The sequence below is a fragment of the Fulmarus glacialis genome, unplaced genomic scaffold (genome assembly GCF_000690835.1).
Source record: "Fulmarus glacialis isolate BGI_N327 unplaced genomic scaffold, ASM69083v1 scaffold40562, whole genome shotgun sequence".
NCBI classification, from domain to species: Eukaryota; Metazoa; Chordata; class Aves; order Procellariiformes; family Procellariidae; genus Fulmarus; species Fulmarus glacialis.
The window spans coordinates 26067-50677 of record NW_009200504.1 but is presented as its reverse complement, the minus strand read 5'-3'; the positions used below and the strand labels follow the sequence as shown (position 1 = coordinate 50677).

At 38.9% G+C, this 24611-nt stretch overlaps 1 protein-coding gene across 1 annotated transcript in view; it reads left to right on the top strand.

The window, feature by feature from the left end:
- The window catches only part of LOC104070179 (polypeptide N-acetylgalactosaminyltransferase-like 6), a gene marked incomplete at both ends in the record, with an annotated part of 69862 nt that overhangs the window by 20859 nt on the left and 24392 nt on the right, over window positions 1-24611 (top strand). Inside the window, one exon of the mRNA XM_009573625.1 lies at window positions 18784-18901. Within this exon, the coding sequence (XP_009571920.1) occupies window positions 18784-18901 (118 nt within the window). The remainder of the gene's footprint in view (window positions 1-18783; window positions 18902-24611) is intronic.

Genomic DNA, 24611 nt, shown 5'->3' with positions numbered 1-24611 from the left:
AGAAAGATATTAATATTGAATTTAATAGATGAAACGCAGAACAAGTGACTTGCCGGAGAGGCACATGGCGAAGCTAGGAACAGAGCAAAATTCAGTGTAATTATCACAAATATCTCTTCCCTGTCTTGACAAAAGAATTAGACGTTCTGGATTTGGGTCATTTTGATATTTTGAACCATTATTACACTTAAGGTCTTGAGGAAAGAAATAGCACTTTCCCACAGGAATACAGGACTTAAAGGGCTGTGCTCCTTCTTATTGCTGGATGTCACTGGTAGTGCATATGCTTTTTGCGCTATCTGCATTTGAATTTGTCAGGAATTTGTCAACCATCCAATTGTCATAGTAAACTCAATACACTATGGTGCTGAAGTGTTAAAGTCAAATGGAAATGTCCACAGAGGACTATTGAGGCCAAACTTTGCTACACATCTTAGGCCTTCTTCCCTCATTTTCTCCAGCTGTTAACTTACTTTATAATTTAACTAATTTAAATTAACTAGTTAGTTAGCTTTTTGGCAGAAATTAAAAAAAAAAATCAAACATTTCCTAAAATATTTTTGGACATTTATCTGTTATGTATAAATTTAAGGAAATAATACAAAAATAAATTCTACCAATATTTAATGTTAGCTACAACCCCTTTCAGTTTGTCTTCAGTTGATGCATGCATAGCTTTATTATCTCAAAAATGCATGGAAATTATATTTCAGCTTTCTGCGAACAGGTCTTATTGGAAAGCAAATGGGCAGCTGTATATTTACACTGAAGCAAGGAGAGCGCAGTGTCATACCAGGTGACTCGTTTGACTGGTCACAACAAATACAGCTCAGAATATGGAACTTTTGATCCATGAAGATAAATTTCAAAATATTATTAATGGAATAATTTTGAGTGACAAAGATACTCAGAGAAAAGTGTGCCACAATTATTTTATAAGCCTAAAAAGAAGCTGATTTCAACAGGGAAAATGTTTTGAATTTGAGATTTCTGAATGCAAATGTCAAAGTTATGGAAAATAAATGAGAAGAACCAGAAATGCTAGTATAAAACCAAATGTTTTGTTAGAATTGTTATGTTTTATCATTATCAGAAGTAAGCTTGATTACTGAGGCCAAATTAGCCATCTGTCCATATTAGTTACCTGCAGGAGTGGTGTCAGAGTTGGCTCCAGGGACACTCCAGCTGGTGTTCTCCAAGGGAAATACTGGATGTCATCAGTCTGAGCGGACCTTGCAGACACATTTTCCTGCCCTGAAGGTAGGGTCAACACACTCTGATAATAACAACAACAAGCAGAAGAGGTGAGCCAGGGAAAGGTTGTTTGAGATGAAGGTTGTGCTGTTTGTGGCTTCCCCAGGTTCTTCCAAAACTGGAGTGATTCTGCGATTCAAGCACCCAGAAACCTGCAGATTTCGGGCATCATTGCAGGTGCAAATGATACTGCTGGGTGCAGCATAACTGGAAAAGGTGGGCATACTGTTCTGGGTCTCAGAAGCAGCCTAAAATTCAGAATGGTCCCAGGAGTGCTCTATCAGGTACGGCAGACGTGGGGATTTCCCCAGTGATTTGCAAATCTGATTTACAGAGTGAGAAGAGAAGGATTTGTGTGGTATACAATATTATGTATTGTACTTGCTATGAAATTTTGGGACAGGCAAGAGACAGGTTTATTGAATGACTCTGGGTGAGGGAAGAAGGGAAAAGAAAAGGATGATGGTAGATATTATAGAATACTTAATCTGTGTTTGGGGGCTATTATAAACCACCTAATCAGAAAGAAGTGAATAAGGCTCTCTTTGAGCATGGATCAAAAATTAGAAAAAATACTAAATAATCCACTTGCAGTTATCTAAAAGATAATAAAATTATTAATATGGGCTTGTCAGGAACTGACCCTGTCATAGAACTTTAATTTCCTTCTTTGACAGAGGATGTGGTGCCATGAGACACAGGGAGAACACAACCAGCTCCCTGCCACCAGGTTGGGGGGAGGATGCTCCTGCTATGGGGCGGCCTGTCACACTGCTGACTTAGTGTTGCCTCCTGTGCTTTACAGTACCCACCTTCAGGAGCCATGTAAACTCGCTGAAATGGCAAAAAAAAAAAACCACGCTCATGGAAAAAATGTCTAGTTTTCTAGCATTTGAGTGAATTAAGCAGTTTGAGGAGGACAAATGGGTTCCATGGGGAGGAAACCACACATCTGCAAGCTACAATGGGGAGGATTAGAGGAGTGAGTGGGGAGCGAGTTCTCCCCCTTTGGTAGCAGCAAGACGTTAGATGTGTTAAGCAATATTAGGAACTCGGCTACTTAGAAGAGTAGGGAGGCAGTAAATGTGATCTTCCTTCCAAGGCATTTGGTGTTGCCAATGTTGCTTTCTCAATAAGTTGATAGAGTGTGGATACATCTTTAATTTTCGTCATCTGACTGCACAACAGGTTGAGAAGAAATTGCTGTCAAAGAGTAGCTGTGAATGGTTTGATGTTAAACTGTGAGATTGTCTCAAATACTGATGCAGGTCCCTGAGGCAAATGTCTCTGCAGAACCCCACATCCTAGTTCTGTTCAGTGTCTTCATTAATTATCGGAACAATAAATAGGTAGTAAATTTTTAAAAACCGAACCAGCTGGCATTGGCAGGGGCTTACAAGTCATTGGGGAGACAGAGTTAAAAAGCAAGTTGGTCCTGGCAAACTGAAGAAATAATTAGAAGAAAATAACATAAGATTCGGCACTGAAAAGCATCGAGTGCCACAGCTGAGGAGAAATTTAAAACATAAATGCAAATAGCTAGCTAGTCAGCACTGTGACAGGAAAGGATGAGAGTGTTATATTGTTAAATAAACAACAAAGTTCGATTTTCATTGTGCAATGTGTTAACATCCATAAGAAATTGCAGGTAACTATTCCAGCCTGCATATTTGTGAAGTCCCGGGTGCATTGCTGTGTCCAGATTTGATCACCATACCTGGGAACCATGCAATAGTCATTTGGAGACTCCAGCTGAACTTCAGTTGTTTAATCTAGAGGACTGAGAGGGAGGAGGACATTGTATCTGTTTTCTGATCTGATAAGGGTCATTAAAAAGACGATAGTGATTAATTGTCTCCATGGAGACTGGGGCAATTTTTTCAAAAAGTTGTAGCATTGTCCCCCCTTTGTTTATTTACTGAGGTTTGCATCAGGCAAAGGCAGTATGTGAAGTGGTCAAGGAGAAGACAATCCGGTTCATCAGCCCGTAATATTTTAAGGACTGATATATAAAACTTCACTGGTGGTGGTTTACTTGTGCTCAACTATCTTGTTTTGCTATGAAAACTGCATTTCCATGGACGAAGAACAGTGCTTAGTGATTTTTTAAACTCTTCAGCTCCATCAAGGGCTTAATTTAGTAACTAAGATGTAGGAAGGAGCATTCTTAATCCACTGAAGTACTTCATTTACGTCTTTGTTTCCTAAGAGGGAAATATAACATCGTAGTTAAACCTTTTGTGATAAATTTAAAGTCAGGTTGCGAGGCTCAGAATAAGAGGAAATGTTTAACTTTAAAAGGTTTTATTTTACAGATTAAGAGTTACAGTACTGAAAAGTAATTCAAACAATAATTCAAACAATATATTCAGAGTTAACATAAGGGGCGTGTGTGAAATCATATTTTAAAGGATTTTTTAAAAATGTAGCTTCCTGTATCGTAGCCCTGAAAACGTTTGATTTGGTATTCTAGGTCAGTATTTTAATTCTTAAAATTAAAAATAAAGCTTCTTAAAATAAGGTGTTTTCAGCAGCTAACTAGGCTGGCGTGAATGCAGATGTCTAACTGCACTGAGGCTGTAGGAGGCAGGCCCAGCTAGAACAGTTTAGTGACTGAGGAAAGCCTTCCTCATGTATCAGTTTCTAAACAAACACGTTTTTGCAAGAATTGATATTTCAAAGGATTATTTACACCAGCAGACAAGCCATGCACTTCCTGAAAATTGATTCTTTTTCTGTTTTGCTACTTACTGCAATAGATTGCATGCTGACTTCTTATTAGAAAATATATTTAAAAGATCTTACAGTAGTCTTCACCTAGAGTACAAATTAGTTGTGCTTCATCGATAAAACTCTGTAGCTGGAAAACTAAACTCAAAATCTTTCATGCAAGAAGAAAAATGTACTTGACTATATTCCTTTCTCTGAAACAGGAGCTTTTTACTACTTACACTATTTGTCAAGAATATGGTACATATTTCTTGCTGAATACTTGGCTGTTGGCTTTTGTCTTGATAATGAAATACATACACACATGCTCTGAACGTATCTTGACAGTGGAGCGAACTTCATTATTCCGCAGAGACGTGAAGATCTATTGTAGGAATATTGGCTCGGTTGCGTAGTGTTCATCATGTGGACACCATTGCTCATGGCACTAGGAATTTGTGGAGGCTGATATTATTCATTTGGAGTTTTGCCTGGCACCCATCTTTTATTATTAGCGCACAGCAAATAATGTGTTGATCTTGAAGAACTACCATGAATGCATACATGGATCTTTCGCTGGCGTCTACTGTGTACTCAAGTTACCGGAGCAAAAATAGGAAGACTTTTTTCACTGTTTCTTAATTTTCGTCTTAGTCATTACTTCACATGGCACCTGTACAGTCACTAATGAGAGTTTATGTTCTACAGCAGTCATCTTTAAAAACTGAACCCCCAACAGAAGGTGCATCTCTTGCTTCATTTCTCTCTGATTTAATAAATCCCGCAGGAAGTGAAATCAAGTCTCAAGGTGAATCCCTCCCCTGTGATGCAGGGAGAGGAAGGTGGTTTTGTATGTTGCTTCTACATGGGGGTTGGAGTACCCTGAGTTTTCTCCTTGGGAAGTGCAGGTGTATGAACCACTCCCAGATTAATGGCAAGGTATCTAAAGGGTATTGGTAGAGACAGGGTGATGTATGGAAGAAAAAAACCGCTAATGCAGAGCATGCTGTGTCAGATTTGCTTGAGGTTGCTGTCGGTGCTCTGGAAAGAGAAGCAACAAAGACAAAATGCTGACCTCTGTGAAGCTCATTCTTCTTCTAAGAAAATGTACTCAGTCTTTTTTTCTGCTATTACTCTTTGTCAAGAAATTGTATCTCCCAACTAGAGCAGGTTTTGGCCTCCAGGAATAGTTGCATCTGGAAGTGATTGAAAGATGTTGTCAGGGATCCACTTCACCTGACCCCAAAACACAGCTTAGTTGTGACTGTATTGCTCTTCTGCCTCCATTGAGAGGTTAAGCCTCATCACTAAACAGCAAACTCAATTATGAATGGGTTCTTTTAGCAATACGTGGAAGCAGATTTTTTTTCCCTTTGGCTTGTTCACTTTCCCACTTGCTCCTAATATTAGTTGTTAATGGAATAGCATCTTCTGTAATTACAGTGGAGGCATGGTTCTGCTTTTAAAGTATAGTTATGAGGGGAAAATATTTGCAGTGTTCTGTTTTGTTTTATTTATAATAATAGCATTTAGGAGAATAGCATCCTGTGTATAGCTTCAGAAGGAAAGCTATAAATGTGATTCTGACAATGCTAATAATTTCAATCTTTGACCTACAATTCTGTGGTTTATAATGTACTTATTTGTGTTTTGCAATTTGTATTTAATTGCGTGTCTGAGAAGGCTCGTGCATAACATTCTTCCTTTAAATCTTTCATTAGTTTTATTTTCTTGCCAGCAGAATAGGGCTGAATGCTACAGCAGCTGCTTTGCAACTATAACTCTTCCCTCTTATTACAGATAATGACAGCCAACAATTTACTGTGTGTATTAAGTTTGGTTATGTGTTGTTGTATAACTGAAGTTTTCAGGAAAATATTTTCACAAACGTAGGACAACAAATGTCAGACTGACCTAATTACTGTTCTTCCCTACAGTTTCTATGGACTGTCTTCTCTTCTGCTAGCTGGAGATGAGTTGTTTGAAAATGTATTCGTTAGCAAAGTATTCAGATTTATTATCCTGCTGTTTATGGCATCATAATTCCCATTTCTGTTTAGCTGCTAGTCAGGGAATATTTCTACTTATGAAAGTAAAGGAAAGACTGCTCTCAGTGGAGGGAGTGAAACCTGGCATTAAGATCCATGCTGTCAGGCTTGCACCAGCTGCAGAGAGAAGCGTCCCCTGAGAGCTCCCCCCTTCCAGGAGAGCCAGCGGAGTTTCCCAGGGGGGAGTCGGGGAATGAGCTAGGATGGGTTCAGAGTGGGTAGTTAGGGGACTTGGGTCGAGAGATCAAAAAGAAAGGAGATTACAGTGACAGTGTAGACACAAGCAATCCTCTCATCAGAGGACTTCCATCCTTCAGAAGTGTACAGTTTTTAGCATAATCCATGCTGACCCTGGCCATTGTCACTAAATAACAGACGATAATCTCAAAGATTAAGGGAAGATTACTGAGCGGTGCAGACAGAAGTGATGTAAGGGCCTGCAGGGCTAAAGTGGTGTCCCATGGTGAGAAGGTTCTGGGGCAGATGGAGCAGTTTGACTCTCGTGGGAAAACAGATGATTTGAGGTGTGAAGCCCAGCTGTAGGCTGACCCTGAGCATGGGTTACAGCAGCACCTTGATCTTTTACCAAGATGCTGTTCACACTTCCAAGGACGGGCTCCACATTCAAGGCCAAGAAGCTGGGAAAAGTGGAAACACCTCAAAGCGTAGACTCAGGGCCTTAAAGCAGCCACTGACAATCCTCTTTGAATCTGCATTTGAAGTATTTCCTGTGGAGCTAAGAAACCTGTTGGATCAGAAGCACTGAGCCCTCTTTGTGTAGTCTGTAAAATGGTAACAGTATTACCGATTCCATCCTATGAATATCATCTACTTAATGAGACTATCTGTCAGTAACCATCTAGACAGTATAAAGCCCATTTGTTCATGGTGGTGAATGTGACCGTGATAGAGATCAGATGAAACGACAGTTTCATTGGGGCTGATAGCTGCCATTTCTAACAAAGATTATTCTGATTATTTCATATTAAGACTTTGCTTTTTCTGTTGTGGTTTTTGGTGGGTTTGGGTTTTTTTTTTGTAAACTCTTAACAATAAAGCCTTTATAGGTCAGTTGCAAGAGTCCTTATTACTGTCCAACTTACCTTCCTGCCACTTCAGGATTTGATATGCATTTTGCGTGCTTTCTAATTTAATTCTGAAGTGATAGGGTTTTCACTAGCAGATTTTTGGAAATTATTCGGGGATGACTGATTGCCCCAAATTTTTCCAACTCTTCAGATGTTTCTTAAAATAACCGTATTTTATCCGTATGTTATTAGTCTGGATGAATGCAAAGAAACAGTATTTCCTGGAAGCGAGTATAGACAGGAGTCTTGGGATTTGAGTTAACGCAGTTGCAGTGCTTATATGTTATTGGTTTCGGTTCTCAAATTTTTCTTGCAGTATTTTCATTATAGATGTGTATAGGTTAGGGTGACCCCTCCTGATCCTTGTGCTGTCACGTGAGAGGCAGTGGGACGATGCTGGCACAAGGATAGCTGGGCTGTGTGAGCCTCTGGATCCAGGAGGGAGAAAGCTTGCAAGGCAGCTGCAGTCTCCATCGGTGAATCACCCAGAAACCAGCTATGTATCCAGTCCAGCCCTATCCCACATGAGGCAGGATTACTTCTGGGGAACTGCCATTATCCTGCCTTTGAATTACTCCCAGAGGTCCCCTTCGGCTTGCTGTTCTCAGAAATATATCTTGTACCTTCCAGCTATATGAAAATTTTAGTGTGCAACTCCTAGGGTCAGGGAGGTTGGCCGTCTCACTGGGTGGAGGTACTCTTCTGTGTGTGGGCAGTTACACTACATAGGGATTCTTGTCTCCAGCTCTGAGATCAATGTGGCTTGTTCAGAATAGTTTGCACTGTGGCCCGTACAAATTCGCAGAACTCTATGGCAAATTCATTATTCCTATTTGCCTTCAAGGTCAGGTCTAGAGTTCACATACACAGTGTAATTTCACTGGCAATGTATTCTTCATACGCTTAAACCATCGAAAGACTCAGCTGCAGGTTTGCAAGACACATTGGTTGGAAGCAGAATTGTGTATTCAGTCACACAGATTTCTAGTTCTTTACCTCTAGATGTGACCATTTATCAGCAAATAGTGTAATAAGTGTACTTGTGACACTTACATAAATATGCACTTATATTTAGAATAAAAGAACAGTGTGATATTTCAACTGGGATAGATCATTTTCCTCTCAGCTGCATACCAAAATATTCACACAGCTGAAAGAGTTTCTAACAGAAGTGAGCATTCATAACAGCAGTCAGCAACTCTTACCATCAGAACATTTTACTAACAGTTAATGAAAACTGTCTATACTCTAACATTATTTTTTAAAACAACCAGTTTCACATCCAAATTCTGAAAGCAAAACAGTAGATATAACTCTTGAGGAAACAAAATAAGCTAGTGGGTATCTTCTGCAATTCCTGACAGCCTTGCTGTTGAAAACCTCAAAAATATTAATCTCCCATAGATCACATTGTAGATATTCTCTCTCTAGCTCATTATTGCTACAGCACATTTCCATGCACTTTTAGTACAGAGTGAATGAGCTTATGCAAATGTGGAGAGCTATCCCCAGACCAGACTTTCATTTTATTTTTATTATCAAATGGAGATTTTTTTTTAATGTGATTTACTATGATGATAAAACAGGAAGGTTCATTTCCCTGGGTTTCCACAGCCCTGCCTGCCCATCTTTACAACAACATCAAATTAAAAGCAGATGCTGTCGTGAGACAATGAAGTGCTCAACCTCATCAGTTTCCAGTTCCTTCATCCTTCGTTGTGAAGTGCTTTCCAGTGTTTTTCTGTCAGTTCCATTTTTGAAAAACTGCTTTCGCTGTTCCACAATTTTTACAAGAAAATATTGTTGTGCCTCTGGTGCAGACAAGGAGAAATCTAATTTTGTTGTAGTTAAGTGCCTGCCTCCCCATTGCCCTCCGTAATAGGGTAACATAGCAAATTACAGAGCTTTAATAAATAGCAATGATGCATCTAGGAGCACATTTCCAGGATCCCAGAATACCTTTGGCTGCATATTTGCCTCTTCAGGCATCATTTTTTTTGCCTTCTCATAACTTAATGATAATATTCTTGAAATCGTTCACCACTGGCAAATGGATGACCTGCTTTTTTTTAGCAATGGCATGGCTACACAGGCTCCAGTCTTCCTCTCTGTCAGCATGTAATCATTTCAGGCTTCTGCATTAACCCCCAAAGACAGACATAAATGAAATATTAAAATTACCTTTTGTCCCCATATCCTGCCAGGGTTCGAAGCAGCGTGTGTGCATAAGGGTAGAGTGGGGGCAGTTGCTGACATGATGCTGAAGGGCTGATCAAAGGAATAATATTCATCCACATCCTCAGCTCCACAGCAGATCACAGGCCATAACATTAGCTGTGTGTCTCATCCACTTCGCCAAGTGTGAGGGCTCTGTCTGCTTGAATGAGGGTTGCTACAGGCAGTTTGTGGGACCCTGAAGAAAAGCTGATTCCATCAGCATGCTAGGCAGCAGCATTTTGGAAGATTTTTCTAAAGAATCGGGAGCAGGTTATTGTAACTATGCTTCTACTTTTTAAAAATCTTTGCAACTCAGAAGTGTTCTGGAAATGGCTTTCACTAACTATTCAGTCCGACCTGGCATGTGAATGGTGGGGTGAACAAAAAAGAAAACCCACTGAAACTCCTGTTGCCATTTCCTTGCAGTGCTTCAATGCTAACTCTTCACATTTGCCCACCTAAATCATTCAGTGCTGCACAAATAAAGCTTCAGTCTGAAATACTGCAGGAGAGCCAGAAAAAAAAGGCTTCTGTTTTGTTTGGAGTTTATGGTGGTGATTGTAATTCGACTGCATTTTTTGTCTTTTTTCAAAGTTTTCCACTGTTGCACCTATGCATACGGTGGTACACAGTAGCATGTAGTACAGTTATTAGAATGACTTCTTTTCCTCACCTGGCATCCACAGAAAGACCCAGGCAGCTGTTTTGCCAGCCCCTGCGGAGTGCACATGGCAGAGCAGTCAAGGCAGGCCTGACGGACACAGCCCCGCTGCTCCTGCCTGCGGAGCGGGCGCCGCGGTGAGCAGCGCTGCCGGAGCACTCGGAGGGCCAGCTGCCTCGCTCTGCTCGTGAGCTCGTGCTGGAAGGTGTGAGCAGTGCAGAAAAGGCTGCTCCTGGGGCAGTTTGTGATTCCCAGCGGTGAAGTCGCTTTTACACGTTATGTGCAAAGTTATTTTTCTCGGCTGTGGTGCCTTTTCATCCACTTTAATCTGGAATAGGTACATAACGTTTTAGAGTTATAGAAATCAGAGTCGTAGAGTTATAGTAATCAGAATAACTTAATCAGAATCACCTGTAACTTTTAACAGCAGACTGCTAACCAGTAGGCTTTGTTATCATTATTTATCTAGGAATCTCTCTTGGGAGGACAAGGTCTGAATCAAAGGACTATTTTGGAAATAAGAACCTATGTTCGGGCCAGTGGGTATGTTTTAAGAGGAATCATTTATCGTCTTTAATGAAATTTAAAAATTTCTCCTTCAGGTTAAACTTTGCTTAGGTTGCTATGCTGGGCTTAAGTAAATCAATAAAGCAAAAATAAGTACTGGAAAAGAAGGATGGTTCTCTGGTATATACCTCTACATCTAAAGAGGGGAAGATAGCATCGTAACTGTATAGTAATTTTGCTCAGCTATTGCCCCCATATATTCTGACAGAACATCCTTGCAGGTAGTGATGGGATTTAATGAACTGTTGTTATTCCCTAATGCTTGGGAATGCCTGGCTTACTGCGCAGCCAGGATGGATAATCTAAAGATACGCTTCTGTCCTTGTTCCTTATTTGAAAACAGAAGTTTAATTTCAAATGGGATGTCCATTTACCCAAGTGTTGCTTTCCATAAACACGGATTTCCTTGTTAGCTTGAACAGATTTTTCCTGTTTAAAAGTAAAACGCACACTCAGGTTAGAGTATTGGCATTGCCTTAAAATTCCAGCCTCATGTTTCATAATAACCCAGAGGGAAAAGATGATCATAGGAGGTTCATTGTGCCTTCATAATCAAAATAATTGGATTTTCACAAGAACCAGGAACAGGGTGACTTCCTCCACTTCCGAAATTCTTAGGTTGTGCAAAACACTACTTATCTGTTTGAATTCTGACCTTAGGTTACCTTTATATGCAGAATTTAGTATAGTTGAGAATCTAGACAAGTTGAGAAAGAGTATATCCTTTTTAAAAAAAAAATATTATCTTTTGGGTGTTTAGTTTTAGATATGCTTCAAACTGACGCTTACCAAAAGCCAGGACAGCTAAAGTAAGTATTTTAGGGACAGGTGGTAATATTTTGCCTCTGATCGATCTTTTTTATATTTCATTTTCAAAGATTATATTTTCAAGGGACAACCCTGAATAGAAATGATACCCATCGATATGAAAAGATACTATAAATAGACAGAGTTGTGTCCGATTTTGCTTTGAGGTTGGTTTTTTTTCCCCAACAGTTCTTACTCACTTCCTACTAATAGGCTGAAGGGGTTTTTGCTGCAATTGAACTCTGCATGTCCAAGATCCATGCCTGCTCATGACATGAATGTGGCTCAGCCGACGTGCTGCTCTCAGGTCCCCTTTCTTGCTTTTACAGTACTGAGGCATCAAACTTGTAAGACTGCTTGTATATTGGACTCGCCTCTTTAGTACAACTTGCAGCATAATATTCTAGCTGTTCTTTTGCTCCTCAGTTTTATCCTTCTGAACACCTTTGCCTGCAGGACATTTGCAGAAGCTTTCATTTTCTTTCTGCTTCAGGATGATAATATCTGCTGACCCACCTCCTTAGTTTGAGTCCTGTAGATCTCCTTTAGCAACAATTCGGATAGATTTCCCTTGGATTATGAGAGGTAATTATGAGAAGGGGAAGCCTTTTCTTCAGAGTCTTCCATCTCTACCCAACTGACTCATCTCTTCTACAGCTTCATTAATTTTCTAAATATGGGAGGGAAGGCTAAATGGGCCTCAGCATCATTACCCACATAAGGGCTCATCACTCTTTTACAATATGATTTTTTCAATGAAGTCTAACAATGTGCTAAGAAAAATATGCAAAATATGCAAAGAAGCCGTGTGATGAAATCACAGTGCAAATTTTTATAAACTGAACTTTAAGCGCTTTTAGAGCTTTCTTTGTAGCTGACTCTCTGCAGCTGACTTTCTGGCTGTCCATTGGAGAAGAATAGGGTTTTAGCTTAATATTTCCTAAGCAAAAGTCTAGTTAAAAAATGAAATGTAATTATATAGGGACTTGGAGTTAATTTAAAGTAATACAACTTGGCTGCTACATTGTGCTGTTTCAGCACAATGATGATTTGAACTCATAGGTTACATAAAAACTAAGCCTGATGCTTTTTTCTTTCTTTTTCATACTTGTAAGAATATTTGCTTAAATGCCAAAAATTTATACTTTTAAGCTTCAAGTGAGTGAGATGTGTATAATGCCACTCACACAGGTTTCATGTAATGAAACCAACTGGTCATAATCTCCAGCAACACTCACTACATAAGAATGTAAATTTTTATCAAAACTTTTTGAACTCTGCTGGTCATGAAAAATTTGCCGCATTTGGCATCAAAATGAGGCCTCGTTGCAATTTTAGTAGAGAGACTGTTGATTATGTGGAGATGCAGGCTGCAAAAGTACAAGTCGAAGTAAATTAGCTCTGATCTTCATCCTGCATAATAGTGCCTTCTGTGCTGGGAAGTAGCAGAGAGTCAGGAAAAGCTTGTGTGGCTTTGTCACAACCTGTCACAAGCAGCTACTATCACTAGCGCGTACTGTTGGGTACATACCCACTCTTCTGCCACATTAGCATTTCACAGATTTAAGTTGTGCAGGAAAGATGTTACTTTAAGTTAAAACATAATGGAACTCTGCTAAACCTGAATGCAACTCTGCTCTGGAAAAGGGAATGATTTCATTGTCAACAGTGACGAGAATTTGAATTGAACTCCTTAAAAAGCAAGATATTTATCATTGCAAAGTTAGTCATTTTGTGCTAGCCTCAGTCCTCTTTTAGACTGAGTATTTTAGAGATTGTTTTGGGAAAAAGGTCAGGAGAACATTTAGCACAGAAATAAACATGGGTGAAGTTTTAGTGCTATGCCTCTTAAAGAACAGATATCTCATAATGTAATTATCACTTGTAAAATAGTTGACTGGATGCCAGTGAGTGAATGTATGAAACATGCATGCATATACATGGGTATTTATTGATTTATTGTAGGTAAGATGGAGACAGTTGTGCATCTATATTAAATTAACATACAATGGATTTTGCAAACGACTCATTAGAAAGATATAGCAAAGAAAAATTAACATAAGAATATCCTAACTGCTTAAGAGTGACAATAAAATTATACAACAGTTTAATAAGAGAATACAGACTATCGAAACCAACTAGATATATAGAAGGAGTCTGCACAGTGGGATTCAGCTCTACAAATTAGAATTTGTGTGAGCAGCTTCAGTTTGCTTTGTGAAAATTGCTGGCGTACCTTGCCATAAATAATTAGAACTTCAGAGTTACATACATTAACAGAGGAAAAAAATCAGCTGGCAATTTAGAGTGTACTGTGGTGACCACCTTGAATGTACAGCAAATTAACTGCTGGGGTGGACACAGTTTTTATGGGGAGCAAATCAACTTTAAGACAGACCCTTTCCTTAGTTGATCTGCCATATATTTTAAGACACTGTTTCTAGACTCTCTAAAGAGATAATGATGTGGACATCAGGAATGCAAACCATCAGTGGTTTGCAAACCCTGTGTGATCATTTAGTACAGACGGGCACAAATTCATCAAGGGGAAAAGTTGTTCAGAAGACTTGACACTTGTTCTTGACGAAAAAAAGAAAGAGTAAATCCCATAGGCTAATGTCACGGATACAGGTTTTACTTTTTAAATTTTGATGATTTTATAAACGTGGAGATTACTCATGTTGTTAGAATGGATAAAAGATAAAAGAAAACAGTGCATTCCAGAAATATTAAATGTAAAAAAGTCAGTACATTTAAAAATACATTTTTAAATATATTTGGTTAAAGAGTTAAGTATATAAAAGATTCTGCTTTTTATTTTACTTGAAAAATTCAGTAAGTCTGATCCACAGAGATTCCAGCTACATCATCTTTTTCTATGCACGGTATAGAATCTGTCCCTCAATTTATCTTTAGCTGGAGCAACCTTTAAGTTCATATTGTTGTCATTTATTTTATTAATCTATATCACTTCCTTGCCATTTGATCAACTCATCGTAATTTCACTTTCTTTTATCTCCACATTCACTTCACTTCATGTGAGCGACCAAGTCCGTCTCTAACATTACACACACATAAATTTTAATTTTTAGTTTTATTAGAACCTTTTATTATCTAGGATTAGTGTCAGCTTCTGCTGTTTGCTTTAAGAAGCTTTGGTGCAGCATCAGGAATCACTGCAGAGAGCACCAGGAGCAGTAACCACTGAAACAAGGTATTTGAATTTATTCACTCTTCTGAGGTGCCTTCACGTGGTATCACTGGGATGCAGGGGCACGCTCCTTGATTAACAAGACATTGAAATTCACTATAAAAAGTGCACAAGCTCAGCTCAGAGCTGCACTCAGTAGGTCACCAGTCATTTCTGGGACTGTCACTGTGCCAGCAGCAACACGGCCCCCTTCCTCCTCATCTATCACATCCGTGACTCCACAACTTCAACAGGACCCAGCGCTGACTCCTGATGCGGGCTGACATTTACTCCAGTTTTTGTACTGTGTGCCAGCTGGTTTGGCACTGAAGGTCAGTTTGTCTAACATATCCTGCATGAGGTGGACACGTCTTTTTGGCATTCATCTGTTTCTGTACAGTAGTACAGCACAGAGCCTTTAATCAGTCTGGATTATACGAAGAGTTGCATACTGCAATATGCCATTCACTGGATATGATTATAATGACCAAATTTCAGCTGTTCCAGGCAGGTGATCCCTGTTAGCCTTTTCCAAAGTATGCAGCATCATCATCTCAATTCAATAATGATCAATGCGCAGTGTAATATTTTCTTTATGTTGAATAATAGATTGCACAAATCTACATTCATCTACTGACGTATGACACTAAATAGGTGTGTCATTGGGCATCTTCCAGTCTCAACATCAGCATACCTACTGCACACATCATCTAGCACAGGTGCTTTCCTAAGTGTCTTTCTGCATGCTGTCAAAGCTCCTCTTTCCTTTTCACATCTTCACAGATCCTTTAGGTCCACTGTATATATCACTCTTACAATGTAATGATTCCAAACCCCTGCTATGCAGTTCGTTTGCAGTATACCACATTCATTTCTAATGCAAGTAACTTCACACTCCTTTTAAGTCCGTGTCATTCTTTCTCTTATTTTGAAAATTCATAGGTGATCTCTTTTCTTCCTCTGCATGTAAATTATGAGAAGTTACAAAATTCTTTGCTGGTTTGAGTTGGGGTGGGGGTTTTTTGCAGTCTCACTAAATCAAACTCTTTTTCCATCTCAGCACAGGAATCTATGACCTCTTGGGCCATTTTTGGATCAGCTGACTTTTACTTGCAATATTGTTGTTCTATGTATAGTCAGTGAGTCTGTGCAGTACTTCTCATGTGGAAAGTTTTTATAACTATTTTTAAGTTTAGCAACCTTAGCCTTTCCAGCTTTTCTGATGTCTTGGGAGTCTTTGTCCTTTTAAATTTTTGACTATAAGTATTTTACAGCTTCTCACTGTGATTACTCACACAATATTATGCTACAGTAGCTCAAGTGTGATTGTTTAAGTGTCTGAGTAGGACATTTCATGAAAAATTACTTCTACAAACATAGCTTTGTACTTGACATTTCTATACGGAAGCCATTAAACAAGAGATTAGTTCTCCTTTGGGCTCAGGGCAGTTCTTATCTGTGTGAGTGATTCTATTGACTACAAAAGGACTTTTCATATCAGTCATGATTGTAGGACTGGATTCTTGTCTTCATATTTTGGAGACAATTTAAGGCCTGTTCGGCAGCAGCTGCTTGTGGCGTGGAGTGGAACACGTATCGTGTGCCAAGTGGTCAGGTTCACACAGCTTATTGCTCATCCCACTCCAATGAAAACCAAAAAGCTGTCTTGTTTGTCCTCTCCATCACTTTTCCTGCAAAGCAACAAATGGCAGAACATATTGTGGAGCAAAAAAAGAATGGAGCAACATTACATGAAATATCTTTTTTCTTTTTTTTTTTTTTTAAGTAAGTGCAAGAAACGTGAGTTTGCTGCTGTTCCAGTCATTGTTTGGTAGTTTTGCTAATGGTAATAAATGTTCTGAACTTTCATGAACTACCATCTAAATAACAAAGGGTTTCTTTACTCAGTATTACCACTGGAAAAATCTGCAGATTAGTTATAAAGTATCATTTGTAAGTATCTGCCAATTATTTTGCAATTTGAAGTCTCTAATTTTTTCATCTTCCATCTGATTCACTTGTGGAGATTGTCTTTTTCATACGCCATTCACTGTGTCAAGAGAAATGTTCAGGAAAGATATTGTACCAAAGAGAATTAGAGAAAACCTGCATTTCCCCAGTGATTTCTGGGACTTCATTTCTTCTGCCAGTAAAGATTTAGTTATAAGCATTCTCCATGCAAGTCCATCTTTATAAAAGGACGTTGTGTTTTGATTATTTAGAACCTGAAGTCACAAAGGGCATGTTGTAATTAGATTTACTTCGGTAGGAATTGAAAATGTATTGTAGTAGTCAGAATCCCCAGGGGAAGGTTTCAAAAAAATCTCCATTGAATTTATTCATATGTGGAAAGAACAGTCAATATTTGAGGTATGAAATGTCAATAAAAATAAAAAAGTATTAGCATTCAGTGTATGTTACAGTGCACGGCCTTGCCAGTTAGAATATTGCAGCTTTGTTTCACAAAGCTTCTATGTGCTTTTAAAAATATAATCTCTAAAGGAAAATGGAATTAGCTGGTTGAAAACAGAGCTCCCTAGTCGTGAAAATGGGTAGTTTAATATAAGATATAATCTAAAATATGTATTTTTTTAAAACTATCTTATAGAAGTGAAAGGTAAAATATCTGTAATGTTTTTTATTACCATGAATGCAGATGAAAGGATCATTTTCTAACGTTCATGCATCTGGGGCTTCACTGGCATCCTAACGGTGGCAGAGGCCACTCAACTGTCTGCTTGCTATTTTACCTTCTCCACTGGCTTGGATAAAAGATAGCAATATAAAAAGTGTTAAGGCAGAGAAAAGATGGCAGAATGTTGCCCCATTAACTTGATGTCCTCTTTAATAAACTTCTAACTTACGCATAGATTCCTGTGATACCTACCAGTCCTGAGTTCACTGCCAAATCCTAAATCAGTGGCAAAGGGTGACGTTTTTATTTGCCAGTCAGTTCTTCAGGGATGGTACCATCTGCTTCCGCAGCCCCAGACAAACCACCAATAGTAATTCAGAATAAAAATGCCCCTAGATGGGATAATTTTCCCTCAGGGGCTGCAGTGTTACAAAGCACCTGAGGATCCACTTTCATGTCTATTCTCCAAAAAGGAAGCACTGCCTGGAAGCCATCCAGGTCTCTCTTACATAGGGAGAGTTATGTGCCTTTTCTCTTGCTGACCAGCCATCAACAGGAATGTGTTCCTTCTAGCCTCTTGCTCTAAAAGTCATTATGCGAACGTTGACCTGCATTGATTGAATTGAACAGTTGGGTTGGACTTTCTTCAGCCTGTTGTCTCCTCACTGTTCACTTTTATCTCCCTTCCACCACAACTTCAAGGAATCAGTGAGCAGCATTTAAATCCTGAGAGCTCTCAATGTATTTACTGCATTAGAAACATGGCATTCTTGGCAGTGGGGAAAAAAAAAAAATAGAAACGCTTAGTTTCCAGTACAAAATTCCTGCTTATAAATTTAAAATGCACTTTTCATTAATATTCTCTAACACTAACTTTAAATATCTCATTTGTTTTCTATATTGTCTGTGGAAAAGGCTGGGTTAATTCAAGTAAATTCCACATGTTTATTCATGGAATAAATGGAAACATGGGAAACATAGCAAATTATTTGCCTGTGAGTTAAATTACCACAGTGAGACAAAGTTTAGGAGTCTTAAATGCTGCTGTAGAAAAACAGATGTTTAACTCCCAATAGCTGCTCTGTAGCCGTCAGCTGTCGCCTTTCTTTAGCCAGCACCTATGAGACTGAAATGAATCGAAAAGTTTTGCTAACTTTCAAATGTGAGTTACTTCACATGGAGTACTGAGACTACATTAAACACTTTGGCAGGTTTCCAGAGTCCCTTCCTTTTTCTGTTATATCAGTTTATTTAGTAATGAACAGAATTTGTTTTTTTTTTTAAAAAGGAGTTTGCGCATGACTGTCTACCATGCTCTATATCTATCTATATGTCTATCACATTGCCTATTTCTCATCTAGAGTCCATTTTGGGGTGAATAAAGGTAAATGTGGTTTGTTTATAGCACCCATTGTCTACACCTTTCATAGCTTTGCAGTTGTGGAAGCCAGACCGCCTACATTGACACAAACACACACACAAGCACACACAGACGTGGTCCAAACATCTTCATTATTGCTTATCCATGTACGTTGCTAATCTTCTCAGTTTTTTAAGCACGGCATGAAGGTTCCTGTTATTCACAGTTTGTTTTATTCTTCCTTCAGGTCTCCTGTAATGGCTGGAGGTCTATTTGCTGTTAACCGGAAATGGTTTTGGGAGCTGGGAGGCTATGATCCAGGATTAGAAATATGGGGAGGAGAGCAGTATGAAATCTCCTTTAAGGTAAGTCATCAAGTCACCTTATACGATGCTTCCTTACTTGTTTGGTACAAGACTCAGTCTTACACCTCTGGATTTTCATTTCTCATATGCTTTGTGATCATAATGCTTTCATTCATACTGGCTTTTGTCTTTTAACTAAAATTAATTTAGTACAATACTACTTTTTTCCTTTAGGAATTTTCACTAATTTCACAGAGAACTATGGCATAAATATATGCTCCAGAAGCCATACAAAAATCATATTGAGTGCAGTTCCCTCTGAAAATCTGGTAGCTTACCACCATCAAAGAATGAAGTTCTGCCTTGTTCCTTTTGTCAAGTTTTCTCCACTTACCTTCTCTCAGATACTGCATTTACTTCATGCTCAAGTGTTGAGCTTAGCTCAATAAGCCAAGAGAGAACTAATCCAGAAAAAAAGAAAATTGCATCATTTTCTGCCCAGATCAACAAGTCTAATCATCTCTGGGGGTAGGCTCCTCTGGAGTCAGCTCAGCTAAATGAGTGGAAATGGAAAGAGAAAGTCATTGGAAGAAGAACCCCTTTCAGTAGCAGTGAATCACAAGATCAGCTCAGCTGCTATGAGCTGTTATCTATTGGCCAAATTTTCAAAATCAGATGATTTTTTACTTGCATTTGAATAATTGTAATGACGAAATATATGGGGAGTTTTCAAGTGCTCAGGTTATGTACAACCAGCCGTGATATATCCTCATATCCTCTATGTCAACATGTGTATTCAAATCAGTTACTTGGCTTTTACATGTCGAGTTGAAAGTCTTGTTACTTTCCACATGTAAAATAGGTATTTGCATTCGTTTGATGAGGACCAACTTGTCTAATTTTGAAAATTAAGTTTATTATTTTCTAGTATTCCGAAAGACACCAGAACATTACATGCAAAGATTGTCAATGACTTGATAGAATTTCATGACATAGATGAATTGAGTCAAGCATATTTGGATAAAGCTTGGAACTGAAATTACAATTCACATTTAGCTTCAGGATCTTTCCAACCTACTTCCAAACTCCGACAGCGTAAAGCTCAGTAAATAAATTTAGTATGTCAGCCATGACTAATATCATACATCTTGCTGCATCTCAGTTTCAACAGCAATTAAAACAACAGAGCTGAGGCCATTCTGTTGAACAAAACATATAGCGTGACCCAACACTGGACTGCCAAGCTGTCTTTACAGGAGTTATCAAGAACAGCAAAATGGTTTGTATTAACTGTGCTACTCTTGTGTTTTTATACTTCAGCAAAATAAAACAGGAAGGCAGGGGAACCCAATAGCTAGACAGTATATTTAGAATATATTGATTTACCTTCTGTCCATTTAGGTTGTTTCAGAGGCAAACGTAAGTAGTCACTAGTAGCTGTCACAACAGTCTCTGACAGGTCACCCAAGATTTTATTATCCTATTTCCAATATTCCTTTTATTTGTCATCACAAAGAACATACTTGTAATGCTCTCCAGCCTTTGTACAGAAACCATGGTAACAGCACTGGAAATTGAGATACTAGATTGTCCCAGTGTGTTTTGCTCAAGTGATAAATTTTTTTGGAGGGAGCTGTGTCATCCTGGGTCTCATTTCAGTCATATCTCCTGATTCATCTCAGTATATACTGACCCTAGGGTCCCTGTCCTTTCTTATTAGTGTTAAAAGAAGAAAAAAATACTCTTTAGAAATGATTGCCAAATAGGAACAACTTTCTATTGGAAGAATTTAACAGACGTAAGTTTTAAAAAGAAGACTGCTGTTTTGTATGGAATGACAAAAAATGGGAGAAAAATCATGGAGGCAGGAGGGAGAAACAGAAAGGGATAGTTTTTACTATATCAGAATCACGAATATCAGCTTGGGAAAGGTTTCTGCTTCAACATTTTCTACTGTAGCTATAGATTCAGTCATCTTAAAATTATTTAAATGAGGATGAGTTAGCCAGACAGTTTAATTTACTGGCTTTATTCACAAAACTTGGGAAGATGGTGGACTTGCCATCTCTGTTTTCACAAAGTCCGTGAAAAAGCCAGGCAACCAGCCTGGTTCAGTTTCCTCAGCTGCTTGAGTGGGTCTGAAACTACATCTTACCTTTCCTTAGAGTGTCCCCATCTATGGCCTGTGGAAGTGTCATAGGATAGGTGCCCTGTGCTGATGCCATGTCTCACATTAATGGTATTTTGCTTGGCAAATAATTATTTGGGGTATCCTGCCTCAAGAACATGTCTAACCACCAGACATTTAGTTGTTCTCACTCATTTCTTCTTTGACTCCATTAATTCTTAGTATTTTGTAAAAATGAATCACTGGTTTTCGTTAAAAACTTGTAAAAACCAGCTGATTTGAAATACCTCGTAATTGTGGGAAGTTCATATTTAAAGGACTGTTTATCTTTAACCTCAGTGACAGACAAGGTGTTCCTTTTATGTTCATCAGATATCATCTTGTTTTTAACTTTGAGATTCATTTGTACAAAAGCTGCTATATAATGGTAAATAAGTAAACAATCTAGCTACTGTAAACAGAGGCCATGCTGATGACACAACCTTCCCAGCGTCAAACTGGGGATTCTTGTGGTAAATTCAAATACAGTGATGTAATTATGAGGGGGTGCATGCCAGAGCGAGGGCTGTCACGTGCTCCCTGAAATGAAGTAGTGTCTTGTTCATCTTGAACCGGTTGCCCTGCTCTGTGAGCTGGAGTGAGGAGTGTTCACAGATTGTTTCTGGTCCGCTACTCAGTGACGCATTTTAAACTCCATGGATCAACAGACTACTGTAACCCTTCTGCTTAACATTTTAACAGTTGGTCCAGGTACTATAGAATAGACAAGCTGTGGCATGTGTCTCTAATTAGCACTACTAACATTTTGATGCAAAGGTAAGCTTACCGGTATGTTAAGGAAGATTTTTGATAAATGTGTGTCAAATATCATGTTTATATGTCCAAATTCACGGGTGGCAAACGTGTTTAAGAAACAGTATATGTTTGATATTCTCTGGCCTAATTTTATTTGGAGAAGAATTTCCTGTATGTTGGAATGAAACTTCACCCCACGGAAATATTTGCACACCAAGGGGAAAAGATGACTTGATAATCAATATCCTATTAAGGAAAAGCATCTTCTCGACCAAAAGCCTCTGCATTACTGTACCAGAGACTGATCCACAGTCACCTCCACAACTCAAGTTACAGGAGTGTTTGCTACAAAGCAGGTGGGAAACATGAGTGCACAGTGTGGGCTTAGAGAGTCAGAGAAAGTGGATCTTTCAGAAAAATATGATGGCTAGATCTGTGCTAGTCAAGACTCAATAAAATAGTTTGTCTAAAGTCCCCTGACTTAAGGAATGATTAGCTGCTTCATCATGAACTTAATATCAACTACTCTGCTCTGCTCCTGTAATCCTCTACTGTGCTTTGCAAACCCCAGACACGCAATGAATTAAAGTCTGGTGCTGGATCAAGGGCCATCACGCAAGCGCAAAGGAATCACTAATAATAGCAAAGCCATACTGCTTTATGAGTTCAAGACGGTAAGACAGAGTTCAAGGACTGATTAAAAATTAGATTAGCAGGGCAAGTGGTTGCCTGGGGAGTCAGGCAGCAGTTCCTGACACAAAGAGGTCAAACCAGATTTAGGAAAGGTACTCAGGCTGGAAAGCTTGGAAGGAAAGTGTTGATTTTGATGTTTCTCTCTGGGTGTTTCACTAAATGTGACCTGGGGTGAGAGACACCAGGCTTCAGTGCAGAGCACAATCTTAACCAGAGGTCTTTTTCTGGGAGGGAGGTTGCATTATCTCATTGTACAGGGACGGAAGGTGGGTGGTGTGAGCAAAAATATGTTTGTGTGTGTTTGGGGAGGAAGGATGTTTGATGGAAAAAGAAAGATACTACAGAGAGTGAGCCTGCAGTGAATCTAAATTTACTGCAGCATAATTCAATAAGTTTCTCCAAAATACAGTACACTTTATAATGTTCCTGTGACATTTGGAATTGTGCCATAGCAGGAAAGGAAACTTCCTCAAACTTCAGGCATGACTATTCCAGGTGCTGAGTTGTCAGGAACACAGAGAGACAGGTTAAAAAAAAAGCTGCTGCTTAAAAATTTGCTTGACCTTTATTTCCTCTACAAAAACCAACATATTTCTCTTTTGTTCCTTTCGTGCTTGGAAACATTGCTGCAGAGGACAGCAGCAAGCGTAGCACTGGGTGCCATGCTGATTAACTGCTATTTCCAAATCAGAGCACACGCATGCACATTCAGTGGATGGTGAGGCAACCACAACCCGTGTCTCAGAATATGACCTTTTCATTAAATAGTTTCTTAGATTAATTTTTACATAAGAAATAATGTGCAGCATTTTAATTTTTTGGCAGCATAACCTCGGGATCAATTTTTTAATTAAAAAGATGTATGATATCTTGCTGACGGTACTGTTCAGCTTGTGCTAGACTTGTGAAAGCTGGCAAAGTGCTGGAACGGACCTGATTAATAGCGTTCTCTCCAGGGAAGCCACTATTTAGGAAATCCTAAATTTAAATTTGTTAGAAAGGCACAGTTTATATAGTAATCTCCAAAATATAGAGCAGTGAAAGTTACTCATTTCCTGTGTTTGCTGAAGATCCTTTACACCGGACGTTCCTTAGGCATCGTAAACCATACCTTAACAAAAATGCTAATGGTGCTACCCTAGCTAGTCACCTATATCTAGAGTTGTTTTCTCCGTATCCATGCCGACACATCTTCCAGATTCTCTTCATCCCTGTTTTCCAACACACACCTTCAAGTTCATTAATCCCTTTCTTTATCATCATTATCATCATCATTATTAATTCCCTCTACTGCTGGCAATCTTGGCAGGAGATAGGGAGTGGGGGAGCATTATCACTTGTCAATGCAGTTGAAATATATACGAAGAACTGACAAACATGGAGTATTGTCACTTTTCTCAACATTTTAGAGGTGCCAGTGAGTATTGTTGAAATATCCACAGTCATCAATTCCCAACTTATACGGTACAGTTTTAATATCCCTGACAGGAAATCCCACTGCACCACAAGTAAATGTTTTTGCTGTCCGTGAACCCATTGACTGCAGATTTGCAGTCAGTGATCCCATTTTTCAATTTTTTCTTGCATTTAGCTGAACATTCTCACTACATGGAAAAGTTCACAGGAAAGTATTCTTCCTCCTTTTCTACAACTGCTAAATCTGTTCTTTTGGCTTATATTTCAGGAAGAGTGACTGAAAAATCCCATAAAGTTTTTATATTCTTATTTTCTACAACTTTTTCAGCCCCATTGTGGTAATACATTTCTCCTGTTTGTAGTCTCTACTTCTTGCACAATGCTCAGAGCACCAAGCTGACAGCTTTGCATGGCATACTTTATATTCCTCTTCCACCAGTTTACTGTTTACTTGGGTTTTCCATCCATTTCAGTGTCTCTCACTGTTGTCTGTCTTGTTACTGACTCTCAACAGCAGTATATTTCTCAATTAGTTTTGAAGCCTGATCCAAAATCCATTCAGTTCCCCCTCAATCTTTTACATAATTTGCTGTATATTTATGTTCCTGTTCCACAGCAACACATCCTCCACTGCTCAAAAATCATGAGTCTCTTACTGCAGTAATTATGATTACAGTGTAGCATATGGATTGGAGTCTCATTCTTGCATGCACAGTATTTACATTTTCCAGATAGTCC